This window comes from Geotrypetes seraphini, chromosome 11, assembly GCF_902459505.1.
Source record: "Geotrypetes seraphini chromosome 11, aGeoSer1.1, whole genome shotgun sequence".
Taxonomy (NCBI): domain Eukaryota; kingdom Metazoa; phylum Chordata; class Amphibia; order Gymnophiona; family Dermophiidae; genus Geotrypetes; species Geotrypetes seraphini.
The window spans coordinates 130587464-130606277 of record NC_047094.1 but is presented as its reverse complement, the minus strand read 5'-3'; the positions used below and the strand labels follow the sequence as shown (position 1 = coordinate 130606277).

General features: G+C 43.2%; 1 protein-coding gene across 7 annotated transcripts in view; it reads left to right on the top strand.

The window, feature by feature from the left end:
* Positions 1 to 15257, top strand: part of LOC117345637 (BPI fold-containing family B member 4-like) — a 67913-nt gene extending 52656 nt beyond the window's left edge. For all 7 annotated transcript variants that reach the window (XM_033914564.1, XM_033914561.1, XM_033914559.1 and 4 more), the window contains 7 exons: positions 469 to 525; positions 2230 to 2391; positions 5875 to 5942; positions 11435 to 11477; positions 12132 to 12195; positions 12628 to 12704; positions 14966 to 15257. In XM_033914564.1, the coding sequence (XP_033770455.1) occupies positions 469 to 525; positions 2230 to 2391; positions 5875 to 5942; positions 11435 to 11477; positions 12132 to 12195; positions 12628 to 12704; positions 14966 to 15004 (510 nt within the window). In that variant the 3' untranslated portion in view covers positions 15005 to 15257. The remainder of the gene's footprint in view (positions 1 to 468; positions 526 to 2229; positions 2392 to 5874; positions 5943 to 11434; positions 11478 to 12131; positions 12196 to 12627; positions 12705 to 14965) is intronic.
* Positions 15258 to 18814: the final 3557 nt, after the last annotated feature.

Genomic DNA, 18814 nt, shown 5'->3' with positions numbered 1-18814 from the left:
AGCACTGTATTTTAATAAAATGTAAAATTTGTCCCTTACGACAAATAAGATCTGCTACAGGAGTGGCCTGATGGTCAGTGCAGTGGCTAGGGAATTGGGTTCAATGCCTAACTGCAGCTCTTTGTGGCTCTGGGCAAGTCACTTAACCCTTCGCTGCCCCCAGGTACAAAATAAGTGCCTGCGTATACCATATTTTGTCATGTATAAGGCGAACCTGCCCTTAAGACGCACCTATGTGTAGAGGAGGAAAAACCAAAAATTTGGTTCAGGTTCTATAAATGGGTTTGTGAGTTTTTTTTCACGTGGATCAGCCATTTTGGGGGTCTTGGGTCCATTAGGACACTTTTCTGCGCCAGAAATTTGGCTTGGAAGTACTGCCTAAACATTTGGTGTCATCTATGGAATTCCTCCGTTAATAGCAACCCTGGTGCTTATTCCACAAAACTGCTTTTGTTTCTATTTTCAAAGCTATCTACACTTGGAATGCCGCCATCTATTTCATCTCTGAGCGCTATGATGCCTCAGGTCAGTTGGATTCACATTTCTCATTTTGCTGAGCAGGTAATAGTGAAATTATTTCTGTCTTGGGTAAACGCGTCCAGTGTCAGATCCATCTCCTTCAGTCAGTGGTTGAATTGCCTAAACTTAAAATACCCGTAGCAACGTTTAAAACTGTTGCTGTTTGGGTACAAGTTCAGCGCCCAAAGTTAGTTGTGGCCCCTAACTTTTGGGAACACCCATGACCTATCCATGCCCTCTTTTTAATTGTACTTAAGAACATAAAAATTGCCATACTGGAGGTCCATCAAGTTTCCAACAGTGGCCAACCCAAGTCCCAAGTACCTGGCAGAAACCCAAAGAGTAGCAACATTCCAGAGTTGAGATTGTGATGTCATAAAGCCTCATTCCACCAATGCCTAAGAGCCAGCCTCATCAGTGATGTCACAATGGCTTGATTGACCTATACTTGGCTCACAAAAGAACATAAGAATAGTCATACTAGGACAGACTTAAGGTCCATCAAGCCCAGTATCCCATTTCCAACAGTGGAAAATCCAGATCCCAAGTACCTAGCTAGATCCCAAGTAGTAAAACAGGAATAAGCAATGGATTTCCCCAAGCCATCTCAATAATGGCCTATGGACTGCTCTTTTAGGAAATTATCCAAACATTTTTTTAAACCCTGCAAAGCTAATTGCATGAGGAAAGTTGTGCACCAAGTTATGGAATAGTGCACTGGGGAGATCTGTACACAACTTCATTTAGGCTCCAATTAGCACGAATTAAGTGGCCAATTGGTGCCTATTAACCTCGTTAAGTTGTGCAAGGATCTTGATCCACAAATAAATTCCGACACCTAATGCCCAGCACTATATATAAGAATCTGGGGGATAGTGAGTCGCTTGATTTTTAAAACATAGACAAATAAATTTTGCCAATTAGCCAGGGATGCCACAAAAATGTTTTTTTGGGGTTTTTTTTTAAAGCCAAAAAATAATATACAGGGGATAAAGGACATTAAGCCCCCTTCAATTAAAATTTTATGCACTTTCATAAAAGTTGTGTTCATTGTGAAACACTAATAAAAGCCAATGGAGAAATTAATTGGAATATATGTGCGTAAAATTGGAAATGATTGTATAGCATTTTGACCCATTCGTCCTCTTGGAAGCTCAGCATCCTGGCTAACTACACGCTTAGACGGCAGCTTTTCGAAATCCATCTACATCAATGCTGTCTATGTATTTTTCATTGTTATTTCTTCCGTACTGTCTCAAAGCTATCATAGCAGTGTCCATTCATACATGTAACATAGTAACATAGTAGATGATGGCAGATAAAGACCCGAATGGTCCATCCAGTCTGCCCAACCTGATTCAATTTAAATTTTTTTCTTCTTAGCTATTTCTGGGCAAGAATCCAAAGCTTTACCCGGTACTGTGCTTGGGTTCCAACTGCCGAAATCTCTGTTAAGACTTACTCCAGCCCATCTACATCCTCCCAGCCATTGAAGCCCTCCCCTGCCCATCCTCCACCTATGGGAGGCCCTTCTAAATTGACCTCCCATAGGTCTTTATAAAATAGCCTCAGAAGACCTTCTTGGACTTCCGAGATGGGCATTTTGGTATAAAATATCCCTCCACCTGTAGGAACATGGGGCATTTAGTTACCTTGGTTGCTGGAAGAAGACTTTGCTGACAGTGTCTGTATGTGTCCTGCATTCCTCAGCTGCCCAGCCTATCACAATCCTTTGTGCTGAAGATAGCGATGAAGGATGACGCGAAGGTAGCTCTGTACCTTGACAACGCGCTTCTGACTCTCAACGGCGCTATAGAACTCTGGGATTCCACTGCCACCGATGATCTTCAGCCCATTTTTGTACTGAACGCTGTAAGTAGACAAGGAAGAAAGTCTTAAGCAGAAGTGTTTTTGAACACACGATTAGGGGCCATCTTGTGAAGCCCTATACATGCGCCAAGGACCTAGGTTCACTAAATGGTGGTGAAATTTGGAAGCTGAAAAAAAAAAAAAAGGGTACCAAGCAGTGACATGGCAAGGGCAGGAGCGGTGGCGCTCCATCCCCCCACTCGTTTTGTACCACGCTCACGCCCTCCCTTCCCATAGCCGCACCTCTTTAGATCTTCGCCAGTGCCAGCAGGTTCTCCAACCTGTTGCTTGCGCTGGCTTTCCCTCTGATGTCACTTCCTCACCCTGTAACCCAGAAGTGATTTCAGAGGGAGCCAGGCTGGTGCGAGTTCATGCTGGCAAAGATTTTAAAGAAGTATGGGGGGGGGGGGGTGCGGAAGAGAGGGTGTGAGCATGGCAGGGGGGGGCAGAAGGGTGGTCCCAGAGTGGTCCACCCTTCCCACCCCCCTGGTGCCAAGTGCTATTCTATAAACATTTTTCTGAGTTGGACGCTGTTGGTAGGACGGTGCATAGCGCCAGGATCCGTGCCAAATTTACACAAACCGAAACCTGCTATAAATCCTCGTTCATACATTAGACGCGGGTCCCCCCAATTCTGTAGGGAACACTCCTGACCTGCCCATGGCCCATGCCCATGCCCATGGCCCATGCCCATGCCCATGGCCACACCCACTTTTAAGCCACATGTTAAAAAAAAATGTGCGCATGCATCTATATAGAACAGGGGTGGGCAACTCCGGTCCTCGAGGGCCGGAATCCAGTCGGGTTTTCAGGATTTCCCCAATGCATATGCATGAGATCTATTTGCACGCACTGCTTTCAATGCATATGCATTAGGGAAATTCTGAAAATCCAACTGGATTCCAGCCCTCGAGGACCGGAGTTGCCCACCCCTGGTATAGAACAACTCCTCTGTTGGTCCAAGAAATTTGGCTGTATTACTCCCTTATTTATTCCATTTCGAATCTGCTTCACGATAATCTGTCTGACCCACAAAATCTATGACCTGGGCGTTCTGTCTTTGCTTACGATCACTTATACCCGCTCAAGCAAATTACATCCACTCGACACGCACCATTTAGGCCCAAATTCTGTAACCAGCGCCTATTTTTGAAAACAGCTAGGTATAAGTTTTAGTCCTTAGGACGTCTACGTTTTTTGTCCATTAAAAAAAAAAAAAAAATTGTCCACGCAAAAAAAACATACAAAAACAAGTTTTGTAGATGTCCCCACCAACTACCTTGTCTGATCGCGGCAGAAGGAATCCCTATCAGCTGAGCTGGTTTCAGGGATTTCTGGCAGCTCAGCAGATGGGGATTCCCCACCAGGATCAGCTGAGCCGTAGCCCTACACCCCTTCCCCCTCAACATCCTCTCAACATCCCAGACCTCTCGCTGACATTTCCCCCCCATCCCTGACATCTCCACCCTGATATCTCCGCCCCCCCATCTCCCCAGGCCCCCCTCCCACATACCTGGAGGCGTCCCTCTCACCTATTTCGGAGGCGCCCACCTAGATAGGCGCCTCTCTAAAATTGAATAACGAGCCCAATTAAGCTTTTTTAATCAGCGCTGATTGAAACCTAGGCGCCTATCAAGAAAGCGCGATTCTGTAACAAGGCGACCTTCAAAAAAATAGACGCTATGCATGTTTGGCGTGGGCGTGGCTACGTGTTAGGCGCCTTGTTGCAGAATCGCTGGTCTTAAGCGTGCTTAAGCCCTCGCGCGGGAGCCTAATTTTTAGTTGTGCCTGGAGCTGGCCTATTTAATGGGCGCCTCCACAAGAGATGCCGCACAGCGTGATTCACTAAACAGCGCCCGATTTTGCTTGAATCGCCCTGAACGGTGCCTACGCCGGCGCCAAACTTTTGGGCGCTTCTTATAGAATTTGCCCTTTAGTGTTCCGAGCCCAAAGAACGCCCACTGCGAATCCGCAAGATGCCCTGCCTTCTGTTTTCTGGCTCCCAGATTCCGGAACAAGTGAACTCCCTTTGTTAAGAATAGAGAATGACACGGGGAAAAAAATCTGTCCCCGTCACTGCACCGTCCCCGGCCCACCATCCTCTGCACCGCCCCATCACCGCCGTTCCCTTCACCGCCCCGTCACCGTCACCGCCATCCCTTTCACCGCCACTGCCATCCCATTCACCGCCCCGTCACCGTCCCCGCTGCATCCATATAAGCCTTAGTACTGTAATATTTAGCTTATTCCTTTCTTATAAATCAAAGTTCTGGCTGCTGAACTAGAGAAAGAGATGTTCAGCTGGCAGGGCTTTGTTTATAAATTTTTATCAACACAACTAATATACTACTTTATCCTAAAGCAAAAAATAAATAAATAGAATTTTTTTTCTACCTTTGTTGTCTGGTTTCTGCTTTCCACATCTTCTCATTCAATTCCTTCCATCCACTGTGTGTCTTCTCTCTGCGTCTTCCATTTGCTGTTACTGTGCCTCTCCCTTCACCCCCTCCCACAATTGGTCTAGCACCCATCTTCTTCCCTCCGCTCCCCCATAGTCTGGCATCTGTCTTCTTCTTCCCTTCCAGCGTCTTCTGCCCACTCTGCCTTCCACATTTCCAAGGAAGAAAAACTTTTCCCTTTCACCCCCTCCTTCCTTGTGTGAGCCGGAACACGCGGTCCCCGCAGCCCCAAACCCGCACGCCGGCTCGATCGTTTAACCAGCTTCCTCTCTCCAGCTCTCCTTAGTTTGCTGGCTTTCTTTTTCGGCGACGCGCACGCGCGGCTGCTCAAAGTTCAATCTTCTGCTCTGCTGCAACTTCCTGTTTCCGGTTGGGTCAGAGCAGAAGATTGAATACTGAGCAGCCGCGCATGCACGGCTCTTTTGAAAGCGTTCCGGTCGCCGAAAAAGAAAGCCGGCAAACTAAGGTGAGGTGGAGAGAGGAAGCTGGTTAAACGATCGAGCCAGCGTGCGGGTGGGCGGGTGGGGGCTTCAGGGACCGCACGATCCTTTATGCCTCACTGCGGTGACAAGACCATTCACCGCTCCACGTGGCGGTGATGGCCTTGTCCCCGTCCCCGCAGAGGCTGCTAATTTTCATTCCCCGTTTTTGGCGGGTTACCCGCGGCTAAACGCGGTAGCCGCGGGTAAACCGCCACCGTGTCATTCTCTAGTTAAGAACACAACAATCCTGTCCACAATTCAAAGCCTTATTTAAGACCCATTTCTTCCAAGAGGCTTTTAATGACAGTTCAAACTAATTGAGTAGCTGATCAAGGATGAAGGCCGTACTTGAGGTGCTGATTGCTCTTGTTTGCTTGTGAACTATCCTGTATGTACGATATGATACTCTTTTCTATTATTATAAATCACTTAGGCCTCCTTTGCAGTAAGAGCGGTATATAAGAGGTAATAAACAGTCAACTAAAGAGATAAGACAGGACTGACTGGTCATATGTTCTGCTCACTGCTTTCGTTTCTGATTACAGGACATCGACCTGAAATGTGGATTCGCAATTGCAGAGGGGAAGCTGAAGAGCATGGTCACGCTAGACAAGTATGGAAACTCAGTTTCAGCTAGGGCAGGGGTGTCAAACTCAATCACATTAAGGGGCCGAAATTCAAAACACAGGTTAAGTCACGGGCCAGACCCCGCCCCCCATAATAGTACTAATTGTAACACCATTTTTTCCATTCATTTTTTATATATACACACAATATAATCTTATTAACAACACTTATTGCACTTCTTCGAAGGAATTAACAAACGGATGGACAAAGGAGACCCCAAAAACATCATATATCTAGATTTCCAAAAAGCCTTTGACAAGGTGCCCCATGAACGCCTACTCCGGAAACTGAAAAACCATGAGGTGGAAGGAGACGTACATAGATGGATCAGAAACTGGTTGGCGGGCAGCAAACAGAGGGTAGAAGTGAAGGGCCACTACTCGGACTGGAGGAGGGTCATGAGTGGGGTCCCGCAGGGCTCGGTGCTCGGGCCACTGCTATTTAATATATTCATAAATGATCTAGAAACAGGGACGAAGTGTGAGATAATAAAATTTGTGGACGACACCAAACTATTTAGTGGAGCTCGGACTAAAGAGGACTGCGAAGAATTGCAAAGGGACTTGAACAAACTAGGGGAATGGGCGATGAGATGGCAGATGAAGTTCAACGTTGAGAAATGTAAAGTATTGCATCTGGGAAGCAGAAACCCGAGATACAACTATACGATGGGAGGGATATTATTGAATGAAAGTACCCAAGAAAGGGACTTGGGAGTAATGGTGGACATGACAATGAAGCCGACAGCACAGTGCGCAGCGGCCGCTAAGAAGGCAAATAGAATGCTAGGCATAATCAAGAAGGGTATTACAACCAGAACGAAAGAAGTTATCCTGCCGTTGTATCGGGCGATGGTGCGTCCGCATCTGGAGTACTGCATCCAATATTGGTCGCCGTACCTTAAGAAGGACATGGCGTTACTGGAGAGGGTTCAGAGGAGAGTGACACGTCTGATAAAGGGGATGGAAAACCTTCCGTATGCTGAGAGATTGGAGAAACTGGGTCTCTTTTCCCTGGAGAAGAGGAGACTTAGAGGGGATATGATAGACTTACAAGATCATGAAGGGCATAGAGAGAGTAGAGAGGGACAGATTCTTCAAACTTTCGAATAATAAAAGAACAAGAGGGCATTTGGAAAAGTTGAAAGGGGACAGATTCAAAACGAATGCTAGGAAGTTCTTCTTTACCTAACGTGTGGTGGACACCTGGAATGCGCTTCCAGAGAGCGTAATAGGGCAGAGTACGGTACTGGGGTTCGAGAAAGGATTGGACAATTTCCTGCTGGAAAAGGGGATAGAGGGGTATAGATAGAGGATTACTGCACAGGTCCTGGACCTGTTGGGCCGCCGCGTGAGCGGACTGCTGGGCACGATGGACCTCAGGTCTGACCCAGCGGAGGCATTGCTTATGTTCTTATGGGAGAGGAGAAGATAGTGGATGCTGCGGATGGACCATTTGGCCTTTATCTGCCATCATGTTTCTAGGTTTCTATAACCATAAAGCTCTATGACATCACAATACAGGTGCACAGAGCCTTAGCCTATAGGAAGAGGAGATGCAAATGTTAAGAGCCTTAGCCAATGCGCTTCCAGAGAGCGTAATAGGGCAGAGTACGGTACTGGGGTTCAAGAAAGGATTGGACAATTTCCTGCTGGAAAAGGGGATAGAGGGGTATAGATAGAGGATTACTGCGCAGGTCCTGGACCTGTTGGGCCGCCGCGTGAGCGGACTGCTGGGCACGATGGACCTCAGGTCTGACCCAGCAGAGGCATTGCTTATGTTCTTAACACATAATGGTTAACCACAAAATTAATCTACACAAAGCACATTGTATGCTTCTCAACATTGATTCCTACCAGAACACAGATAATCCCTATGCAAATACGGGTCCAAAAAACTAAAAGTACTAATATATACAAACAAACCCTAAGATGCAAGATTCTGCATGCAGTACAACCCCAGAGGAAAACAAACCAACGCATTTCTTCCTGAACAGTGCAAAATAGAAATACAAAACATGCCACACTTTCTATATGAAAACGTGAATATTCAAACTAAGTACAAAAAAGTGCTCAGAACCAATGAAATGGTAGTAAAAAGATCATGCCGGGGTTTTACCCCTAGAGAAAATCTTCACTTGTTCAATCATCGCACTTTGCGTGTTTTACTCTATTGATAACTATTCTAACTACTCAAAAAGTCATAAACATTCAAAAAGTGTTTAGTGTACTCATCTTTATTTATTTATTCAATTTTCTATCCCACTCTCCCAAGGGAGCTCAGAACGGTTCACATGAATTTATTCAGGTACTCAAGCATTTTTCCCTGTCTGTCCCTGGGGCAATGGGGGGGATTAAGTGAGTTGCCCAGGGTCACAAGGAGCAGCGTGGGTTTGAACCCACAACCTCGGGGTGCTGAGGCTGTAACTTTAACCACTGCGCCACTCTAGAAATCAAAATGTAGTAAAAGGGAGCCGAGTATAGGACAATCAAGCCATTGTGACATCACTGCTGAGGTTGGCTCTCATTGGTGGAATAAGGCATTATGATGTCACAATACCAGCTCTGGTTACCAGAGGCTGAAACTTTTCACGTTATTTATTACTGTTCTCCCAGGGGAGCTCAGAATGCTTTCCATGAATTTATTCAGATACTCAAGCATTTTTCCCTGTCTGTCCCTGGGGCAATGGGGGGATTAAGTGACTTGCCCAGGGTCACAAGGAGTAGCGTGGGTTTGAACCCACAACCCCAGGGTGCTGAGGCTGTAGCTTTAACCACTGCGCCACACACTCTTGGGTGTCTAAATTGTTCCAGGTTCTGACACGTTTCGCCAGACCAGGCTTCCTCAGAGAACGCACACAGAAGTCTCAAATCGATTGCGATCTGATGTTCTTTCCTACTTGTATCTCCTCACATCAGATCACAATCGTTTTGAGACTTCTGTGTGGGTTCTCTGAGGAAGCCAGGGCTGAACACCCAAATATTTGATCTCAGTTGAGATCGTTATTGATGGATCTAGAAATTCAGCCGAATCTGGAATATCATCCCCCCGTTTCTTTCTAAAACACACAACTTTTGTTTTCTGAACACTCACTTTTAACCTGTTGTGATCTATCCAGCCCGTTACTCCTGTCATTACCATCTTAAACCGCTCCACTGTCCCTTCAAAATTTCCTTCAATGGGTAAAAAGAGCTGTATGTCATCGACATAGCGTCTATAAGAGACCCCAAAGCCTTGCAACAGTTTACAAAGTGGCAGAAGATACAGGTTAAACAAAGCGGCCGAAAGAGCGAATCCCTGTGGAAAGCCTGTCGGCACTTCGCCGAAACGAGAAATCTCCCCTTTTACTATCCCTTCCTGCTGCTGAAATGACGGAACACCATTTCAGAAGCACCCCTCCAACGCCGCAAGCTCGCAATCTGCTAGCTAAAAATTTTGTGATCCAGTGTGTTAAAGGCGGCCGCGACATCAAGTTTCAAGTTTATTAAATTTTGATTTTACGCAATATCCAATATTTCAATGCATATTACATAATTGTAATGTACAATAAAAGCCAGGGATGACAAATACAAATGAGACAAAATTATACAGACTAATCATTATGTTCTATTAATACAAACTGGAACAAGTAGGTAAAGGGTAGAAATACAATTTATACAATTTATAAAATTAATTAAAAAAAAAAAAACCATTTAAGATTTGTACATAAGGATAGGGTCAATTTAGAAAAAAATATGAAGAAAATTAATTGATAGAAAAAGCTTTAATTATTTTAAAATGATTCAAGGAAAGAGGTATCAAGAAAAACAGCTAGATACTCTCTCCCACCATCCAAACCATTCCACAGTTCATCCAGCATTGAAACCAACAAGGTCTCGGTGCTAGGACGCCTGCGGAAAGCATACCGATGATCGTCATATTGCTAGAGAAAGAACCGGGAATTTCGGGGAGCGACTTCAGCGTAAAATGGCGTGCTAGCTAACGTATACTGTAGAAATAAAACAAAATATAAGTGAAATAAAGTGATGCCTTTTTTTTGTTGGACTGACAGTGCATTTCTTGATTGCCTATCGAAGGGAATGATTCTATAATTACTGGTATTTGTGGAAGGTCTTTTACCTGCTCGCTTTTCTCCGATGTTGAAAATTACCCCAGGAAAACTATTCACATAGAATCACATCTGGGACCTGAAATGCAACGCTTTTAGCCAGCTGAGAATGACTATCTGGTGATACTCAGCAGGACCTAGGCAATCGCCTGCTGAATATTCGGCTGAGCGGATTGGCTGGTGAACGTCTATGTCATGTGACATAGACAGTCATAGCCAATATTCTGTGGCTCACCAGCTAAGTTGGGTGACCATATAGAACCACCTAAAAAGGTGATCTATCTTTGGCCATTCAGACTTATTTATTTGTTCAGTTTAAACTAAACTAAACTAATGTATACCACACCATCTCCATAGTTGTGGAGCTTGGCAAGGTTTACAGGAATTGTGATGAGAAAGGAACTCCAAGGAAGGGCTAGATGATGATCAGAGGAGAGGATAATGTTAGAGGACTAGGATGTCAGAAGAGGGGGAGTGTTAGGTTTTAGAGAAAAGCCAGGTTTTCAGCTGTTTACGGAAGGGTTGGAGAGCACTCAGGTTTCGAAGGGGGGAGATAAGGTTGTTCCAAAGCTCGATGAGTCTGAAGGAGAGGGAAGTCCCCAGTTTTCCTGGGTGGGAAATGCCTTTTAATGAGAGGAAGGATAATTTCGACTTTTGGGTAGGTCTGGTGGTATTAAGATTTGAGGAATTCCAAGAGAGTGGGATTAATGGAGGAAGGATGCCGTGGAGGATCTTGAAGGTTAGGCAGATGCATTTGAAGTGAACTCTGGAAGTTATCGGGAGCCAATGAAGCTTGGAAAGGAGCGGTGAGACGTGATCGAATTTACTTTTTGCAAAGATAAGCTTGGCCGCGGCATTTTGGATCCGTTGGAGTCTGAGGAGGTTTTTTTTCTCTACTGTTCTTCCAGGGGAGCTCAGAACGGTTTACATGAATTTATTCAAGTGCTCAAGCATTTTCCCTGTCTGTCCTGGCGGGCTCACAATCTATCTAATGTACCTGGGGCAAAGGGGGGATTAAGTGACTTGCCCAGGGTCCCAAGGAGCAGTGTGGGTTTGAACCCACAACCTCAGGGTGCTGAGGCTGTAGCTTTAAGCACTGCGCCACACTCTCACCCCCAGCTAGCTACTGAATACTGGAATAGCCAGCTATGTCTCAGCTTGCCAAGAATAGATGAGAAAATCTACGCACAACCTTTTAAACCCTCTTTCATACTTATTCATTGTGGATACCCTGAAAACCTGATACTCCTGGATTTGACTTGGAAAATACTGCTGAAAACAACCTGTGCTTCAGAGATTCCTGATCAGCAGAAAAATCTGAGTGATCAGTGATAGGTTAGTCATGTCTGATTTGCTTCTGTTCCCTACAGGACTTCTCTTTCCATGGTCTCCTCTGCTGATGACTCTCTTGAGGTAAGTGCGCATCCTGCATTCTTGTCCTATAAGTCAATTTGCATAACTCTGTACAATTTTTATTTTATCTATGTACCAGACTTTTGTCTGTGACTTACAATAATACATCCTTAAAACAACATACAATAAGGAAGGGGGAAATTAGCTTATGGCCATTAATTTAAAAAATAGATAATTCAGCCATTTGCCCTTAGTGCTCAGGAAAATCCATATAAGGGCATATTAAGGCCACTTTTTCCCACCATTAAAATGCTGTTCTGTACGCTAAAATCCCTTTTAAAATGATCTCATGCCACACTAAGGGCTCCTTTTAAGAAGGTGCATTAGGGCCTTAACGCACGGAACAGCGAGTGCTAGCTGCTACCGCCTCCTCTTGAGCAGGCGGTAGTTTTTCGGCTAGCGTAACGCTAATCCGGTGCGTGCGCAAAAAACCCTATAGCGCACCTTCGTAAAAGGAGCCCTGTCATCCTTATATTAATATTATTCATTTCCATCACCATAGTCATTCATGGGAGAAATTTTGCTTACAAGAAATGCCATTTTTACTCAGATGGATAGAAAAACATCAATATCGTATTGCACTGAAAGTCAAAAAACAGAGCCCTGGGGGGGGGGGGGAACAAGATACTAATAAAAGTATGTGACTCTTTTCAGGTTTCCTTAGTGGACGAATTTGTAAGAACAATGCTGAATGATGTATTCGTTCCAGTAGTTAATGGTAAGAAAACCTGAATAAAGTTCCTGGAGGAAAAGTCCATAGTCTGCTACTGAGACATGGGGGAAGCCACTGCTTGCCCTGGGATCATAGCATGGAATCTTGCTATTTGGGGGGGGGGGGGGGGGATTCTGCATGGAATGTTGCTTACTCTTTGAGATTCTGGAATGTTGTTACCATGTGGGTTTCTTTCAGGTACTTGTGACCTGGATTGGCCACTGTGAAGACAGATGGACCATTGGTCTGACCCAGTATGACTATTCTTTTGTTCTTAATGGGAAAATCTGTAGGAAACTATAACATTTCGACCCTAGAAATTATGAAAGATATCGTGCATACTATATAACCTTCTTAAATGGCACAACTGTATTTCATTAATATTGCAATCTTTCTGAGTTACATAATTAAAAATAGTGTCCATATTCACTCTTTCAGAGGAGTTGGAAACTGCAATTTCTCTGCCTGATATGCTAAACATAAACTTTTCAAATGCAAAAATGGAAATTTTGGAGGTAAGATACACATTTAATGAGGCGATACCAGATTTGGATTAGAGAGAATGTCCATATGAATTTAGATTGTAGGGATCTGCACACCAAACTTTTTTCGTTTTCTGTTGTTTCAATCTGTTCATTTTCTTCTGTTTCATTTCATTTCTTTTGCAAACAACAAACAAAGGGGTCTAAGCAGACTGGATGGGCCATTTGGCCTTTATCTGCCATCATGTTTCTATGTTGCTAAAATTCTATGACCTCACAATGCAGGTGTAAAGAGCCTTAGCCTATAGGAAGAAGAGATGCAAATGTTAAGAGGCGTACCCAATAGGAAGAGGATGAGATAGCGGATGATGCGAATGGGCAGACTGGATAGGCCATTTGGTCTTTATCTGCCACCATGTTACAATGTTTCTATAACTATAAAGCTCTGTGACCTCACAATGCAGTGTAAAGAGCCTTAGCCAATAGGAAGAGGAGGAGATAGTGGATGCTCTGGATGGGCTATTTGGCCTTTATCTGCCACCTTGTTACAATGTTTCTATAACCATAAAGTTCTATAACCTCACAAATGTTTAGAGCCTTAGCCAATAGGGAGAGGAGGAGATAGTGGATGTTGCAGATGGGTCATTTGGCCTTTATCTGCCATCATATTACAATGTTTCTTTATAGCCACCAAAATATATTCATATAAGAAACCCAAATACCAGAGGTTTTGTCACAGCAGGTATCCAAATCAGTACGGAGAAAAGACCTCAGTATTTCCCAGAAGCATATCCAGGAAACTTCTATGACAAGTATAAAGTTGCCATAGAGAAGCACATCCTTTGGTCTAAGAAAAACTCTGTTCAAAATTGAATGAGCAACAATAGAAACTCATAAGTACTTATACAAAATAAGAGACCAACACGTGATAGCTTTTTAGGGTTTTCGTATCCTCTGGTAATGGAAAAAACTCAGCAGTTCAAGTTAAATACCCAGTACCATTAAACTTGATAGTACACAGGCGACATACTCAAATTCCCCGACAGGCCCTGTTTCGCATTAGTGCTGCATCAGGGGAATTTCTAAAAAGCAAAAAAACAAAAGATTAATATATTACTTCATTGGTAAAAGTGTTACTCATAGCAAAAAACATTAGTAACATTTACTTTAGAAAAAGAGCAAACGTGTACTCCTAATAGTTTGAATGCCCGAGTTGAATGGCGCGCCTTTTTTTTTGATAAATGTATTTCCTGTATTAACCCTTTCAGGACCAAGGGACATATTTGTCCCATAACTTTAAAATCCTATCAATTTTGATTGGGATAGTCTACAGTTCTAAATTTGAAATGTACGGATTCCATATGATACTGCCTTTATGTAAACAAACTGGTTCCGACATTCATTCATTAGCGTCGTTGCCAGATTGACGAGAAGATTCACTTGCCACACTGTCCATAAGCCAGAAGTGTGATTTTTTTAAAAAAAAATAATGATATTTCACAAAAAAAATCAATTTTTTGGCATCTGCAAGCCCTTTTTACCATAAAAATTGGCCTACGATCCTTATGGTCCTGAAAGGGTTAAATGAGAAGAAAACTCTGATTGGTTGTTTTTTTTCCCCCTTACTTTCTTCTGATTGGCTATTGATGACGCATGCATGTACTTCTTAAAGCTGAGTCGCCATTTTCATGAAGAAGATCTTTGAAGTGGTAGCTCTTGTTTTAAAGTAAATGAATTGTTACTAATGTTTAATTTTTCTTTTTGGTGGGCAAGCTTATGTTTAATCTATAGGTATGAGAAAATGAAAGCCGACATACTAGGGCATTCTAAGATATTTAACTTAGTTTGTGGTCCATTGACGTCTTTTGCACAATTGTTATAGTTCTTTTATCCTTCTTTTCGTTGGTATAATTCAAACACAACCGGGGGGGGGGGGGGGGGGGGGGGGGGGGGGGGAGGGATATATCGTTAGTGTGATTCCTTGATGTAATTGTGGGGTGGGAGAGTTTATATTATTGCATTGCTACTGATTGTATTTAAGTGCTTATCTGTTAGTGTTACTGATATGAATATTGTGTTGCACTTTTTGTTAGTAGGAAAATCAATAAAGATTTTTTTTTTTTTTTAAAAGAAAGATGCAATGATTAAACCACAAATAATCTGAACATGAATTGCCAGGAAGAGCTGGGATAACTCCTATCTTGGTGACTGGAATGCAAAATCTATATATGCACTAATATGTGTAAATTGCATGACCTGTCTTTGAACATATGTATTATTTTTCATTCTTTCAGAATCTCCTCCTGTTTTCGGTAAACACTTGCAGTGCCTGATGGAAGAAAAAGTTGTCAAAGCGAGTTGAGGGATCCACTTTATTAATGATCACCAAACTCAACGAATCCTTAATGTTTGAGTTTTCTCCAGATTTTTTATGTATGTCGTACAAAAAAATTCAAATTGATGTTACAATAATTATGACGAAATGTGTTGCCCGTGTGATCCCCAGAAGACTTTGGAAAACTGTTCATGGAAACTGGTATTTTCCATTCGTCATATTTTCTCTTCAATAAAAAAAAATTTATCTTCGCTCTATATTCCTACTCAACAGGGTTGGCAAAATATCAATCAAAGGCAGTCATGATCTGTCTTTAGAATGGTGGAACAAGTCAATCAGAATTTTGTGCTTCATGATGACTCTTTGTACATATCCCAGTAGATATACTCAAACAGATGTTGTAGATGTGATTTTTTTCAAAGATACCTGTCATACACTTATACAGAACAGAAAATGACATTTAAAAATCTGGTCTGTACTGCAGTGTAAACAAGATTACAGTCATCAATGAGTTGGCCCTTCTACTCCCAAGAGCAAAAATTTTTTCAGGGCATTATTGTGTGGAAGGGGGCAAGTTTAGTATAGTGGGAATCAGATACAAGGAGCCACTGAAAAGTTGTCAGCCCAGCCAAGAAGAGAATGATGTGGAGCCATGAAACTTGCAAGCTATTCCATACTTTTCTTGACACGTTTTGTTTCAATGAAGCAAATGTATCTAGTAGATGGGCACAAGTATGGAAAACCAAGCCATTGTGACATCACCAATGAGGTTGACTCTTAGGCATTGGTAGAATGAGGCATTATGACATCACAATACAAGGGGCAGCTGAAAAGTTCTCAGCCCAACCAAGAAGAGAATGATGTGGAGCCATGAAACTTAGAAGTTATTCCACATTTTTTTGTTTGAATGATAAGAAACGAAACGAAAAATGTCAAGAAAAGTGGATGAATAACTTGTAAATCTCATGGCTCCACATTATATTTATTTATTCAATTTCTAATCCATTCTCCCAGGGGAACTCAGAATGGGTTACATGAATTTATTCAGGTACTCAATCATTTTTCACTGCCTGTCCCTGTGAGCTCACAATCGATCTAATGCACCTGAGGCAATGGGGAAATTAAGTGACTTGCCCCAGGGTCACAAGAAGCATCATGGGATTTGAGCCCACAACCTCAGGGTGCTGAGGCTGTAGCTCTAGCTACTGTATCACACAATCCCCATTGACCTTTAATATTTCACCTACAATTAACCAAAGTTCTAAAGCGGATTGCAATGTAATTACAAGAACAATGAGATAAAAACATTGAGGTGTTCTCCATAAGTATATTGCAGATCATCATCTGAAGGTCCAGGCAAGGCATCAAACACATTAACAGGGCTTCAGGCCTCATTCAAAGGACCTTTCATAACAGCTAGGGCAATTTTATAAAAAGGGACCTCTATAAAAGGTGCCTGTATTGAGACTCCTAGAAAGTGCTTATGGGGAGCTTATTTTATGAAGGAAACTAGGTGCAAAAACCTGAAAGAACGGTACAGTTTCAGGGGTGAAGAACTTTTGTGCACGAAAGAGAAGCAGGACTTGGGCATGAGGGTATGTGATGATCTTAAGGTGGCCAAAGAGATTGGAAAAAGTGACAATGAAAGCTAGAAGGAAGTGTTCCCTCTAAGCTGAGCAGGTGTCCTCCAGCTGCATTGCTACCACTAGGGGGTGGAATATTTTCAGTCGCTAAGGACAGGTATGTTCCCTGGAGTCCTGCAGAACTTGCCTGTCCCTCACAATTGAAAAATGTGACAGTAAAACAGCACCCTCTATTGGTGAGACTGTGGGTGGAGGACTCCTGCTCAGCTTAGAGGGAACAGTTGCATCGGGAGAGGAATGATCAGTAGGAAAAAGAAGGCATTGATGCCCCTGTATAAGACTCTGGTGAGACCTCATTTAGAATATTGTGTACAATTCTGGAAGCCCCACCTTCAAAAAGATATAAAAAGGGTGGAGTCGGTCCAGGGGAAGGCTCCTAAAATTATGTGTGGTCTTCATCATAAGGCGTATGGGGACAGATTTAAAGATCTCAATCTGTATACTTTGGAGGAAAGGGTGGGAGAGGGGAGATATGAGAGAGACGTTTAAATCCCAAAATTTAACCTCAAAATATTACTCACCAGAGATGGGTTACACTCCCCCGATAACCGTTTCGCAAACCAGTGGAGAAAAAGCCTCAAAAATTTCAGTAAACAATTTCAATACTGTTTAAAATCCAAGCTGCTTATGTGTCCAGTACTGGTCGCCGTACCTCAAGAAAGACATGACGGTACTTGAGAGAGTCCAGAGAAGAGCAACTAAGCTAATAAAGGGTATGGGGGACCTCTCATATACTGACAGACTGAAAAAGCTAGGGCTTTTCTCCCTGGAAAAGCGGAGACTTAGAGGAGACATGATAGAAACCTTCAAAATCATGAAGGGCACAGAAAAAGTGGACAGCGACAGATTTTTCAAACTAAGGGGAACCACAAGTACAAGGGGGCACTCGGAGAAATTGAAAGGGGAAAGGTTTAGAACAAACGCCAGGAAGTTCTTTTTCACCCAGAGGGTGGTGGATACATGGAACGCGGTGCCGGAGGATGTGATAGGCAGAAGTACGCTACAGGGCTTCAAAGAAGGTCTGGACAGCTACCTAGAGGACAAAGGAATTGAGGGGTACAGATAGGAGTAGAGGTAAGGTTATAGGGACAGGATTAGAGGTAAATTATAAAATTAGTCAAAGACCACTGTTCAGGCTGTGGGCCTGATGGGCCGCCACGGGAGCGGACCGCTGGGCAGGATGGACCTCTGGTCTGCCCCAGTGGAGGCAACTTCTTATGTTCTACTATCACTGGCAAGAAACTCCACCACCACTGAAATGTAATTATCAAAAGGGTAATATACCCCTCACTGTGCAAAGGAAAAGCAAATTTTGGGATTTTTTTCTATTACTCTTTGGTTTTTTTCTTGAGAGGTGTTTAAATACCTACATGGCACAAACAAGCATGAGGTCGGTCTCATTCAGTTCAAAGGAAGCTCCAGAGTGAGATGGCATAGGATGGAGATAAATTCAGAAATAATGTAATGAAATACATTTTTACAGAAAGGGTGGTAGATTCATGGAATAGCCTCCCGGTAAAGGTGGTGGAGACAAAGACTATGCCTGAATTCAAGAAAGCCTGGGACACGCAGATGGGACCTATTAGGGAGAGGAGGAGATAATGGATGCTGCAGATGGGCCATTTGGTCTTTATTTGCCATCATGTTTCTATAGCCGTAAAGCTCTATGACCTCACAATGCAAGTGTTAAGAGCATTAGCTTATAACAATAATGCTCTATGTCTATGATCTCATAGTGTAGGTGTAAAGGGCCTCGAGGGCCGGAATCCAATCTGGTTTTCAGGCTTTCCGCAATGAATATGCATGAGATCTATTTGCATGCACTGCTTTCAATGCATATTCATTGCGGAAATCCTGAAAAACAGATTGGATTCTGGCCTTTGAGGACCGGAGTTGCCCATGTCTGCTTTAGGGAGTGATAGCGGATGCTGCGTATGGGCAGACTGGGTGGGCCATTTGGCCTTTATCTGCCATCATATGTCTCTGTTTCTATAACTGGGAATATATGCCCCTATGTGTTTAGATGAAAGCATTCACCCCCAGATTCCATATGGCACCCAAACTTGTCCCTTTGGTGTCTTTTGTATGCCTAAGTTTACGCTTATCCCTGAAAAAGCTGGCATTCTAAACATTTATGTGCATATTAAATATAGGTGCCCGGTAAT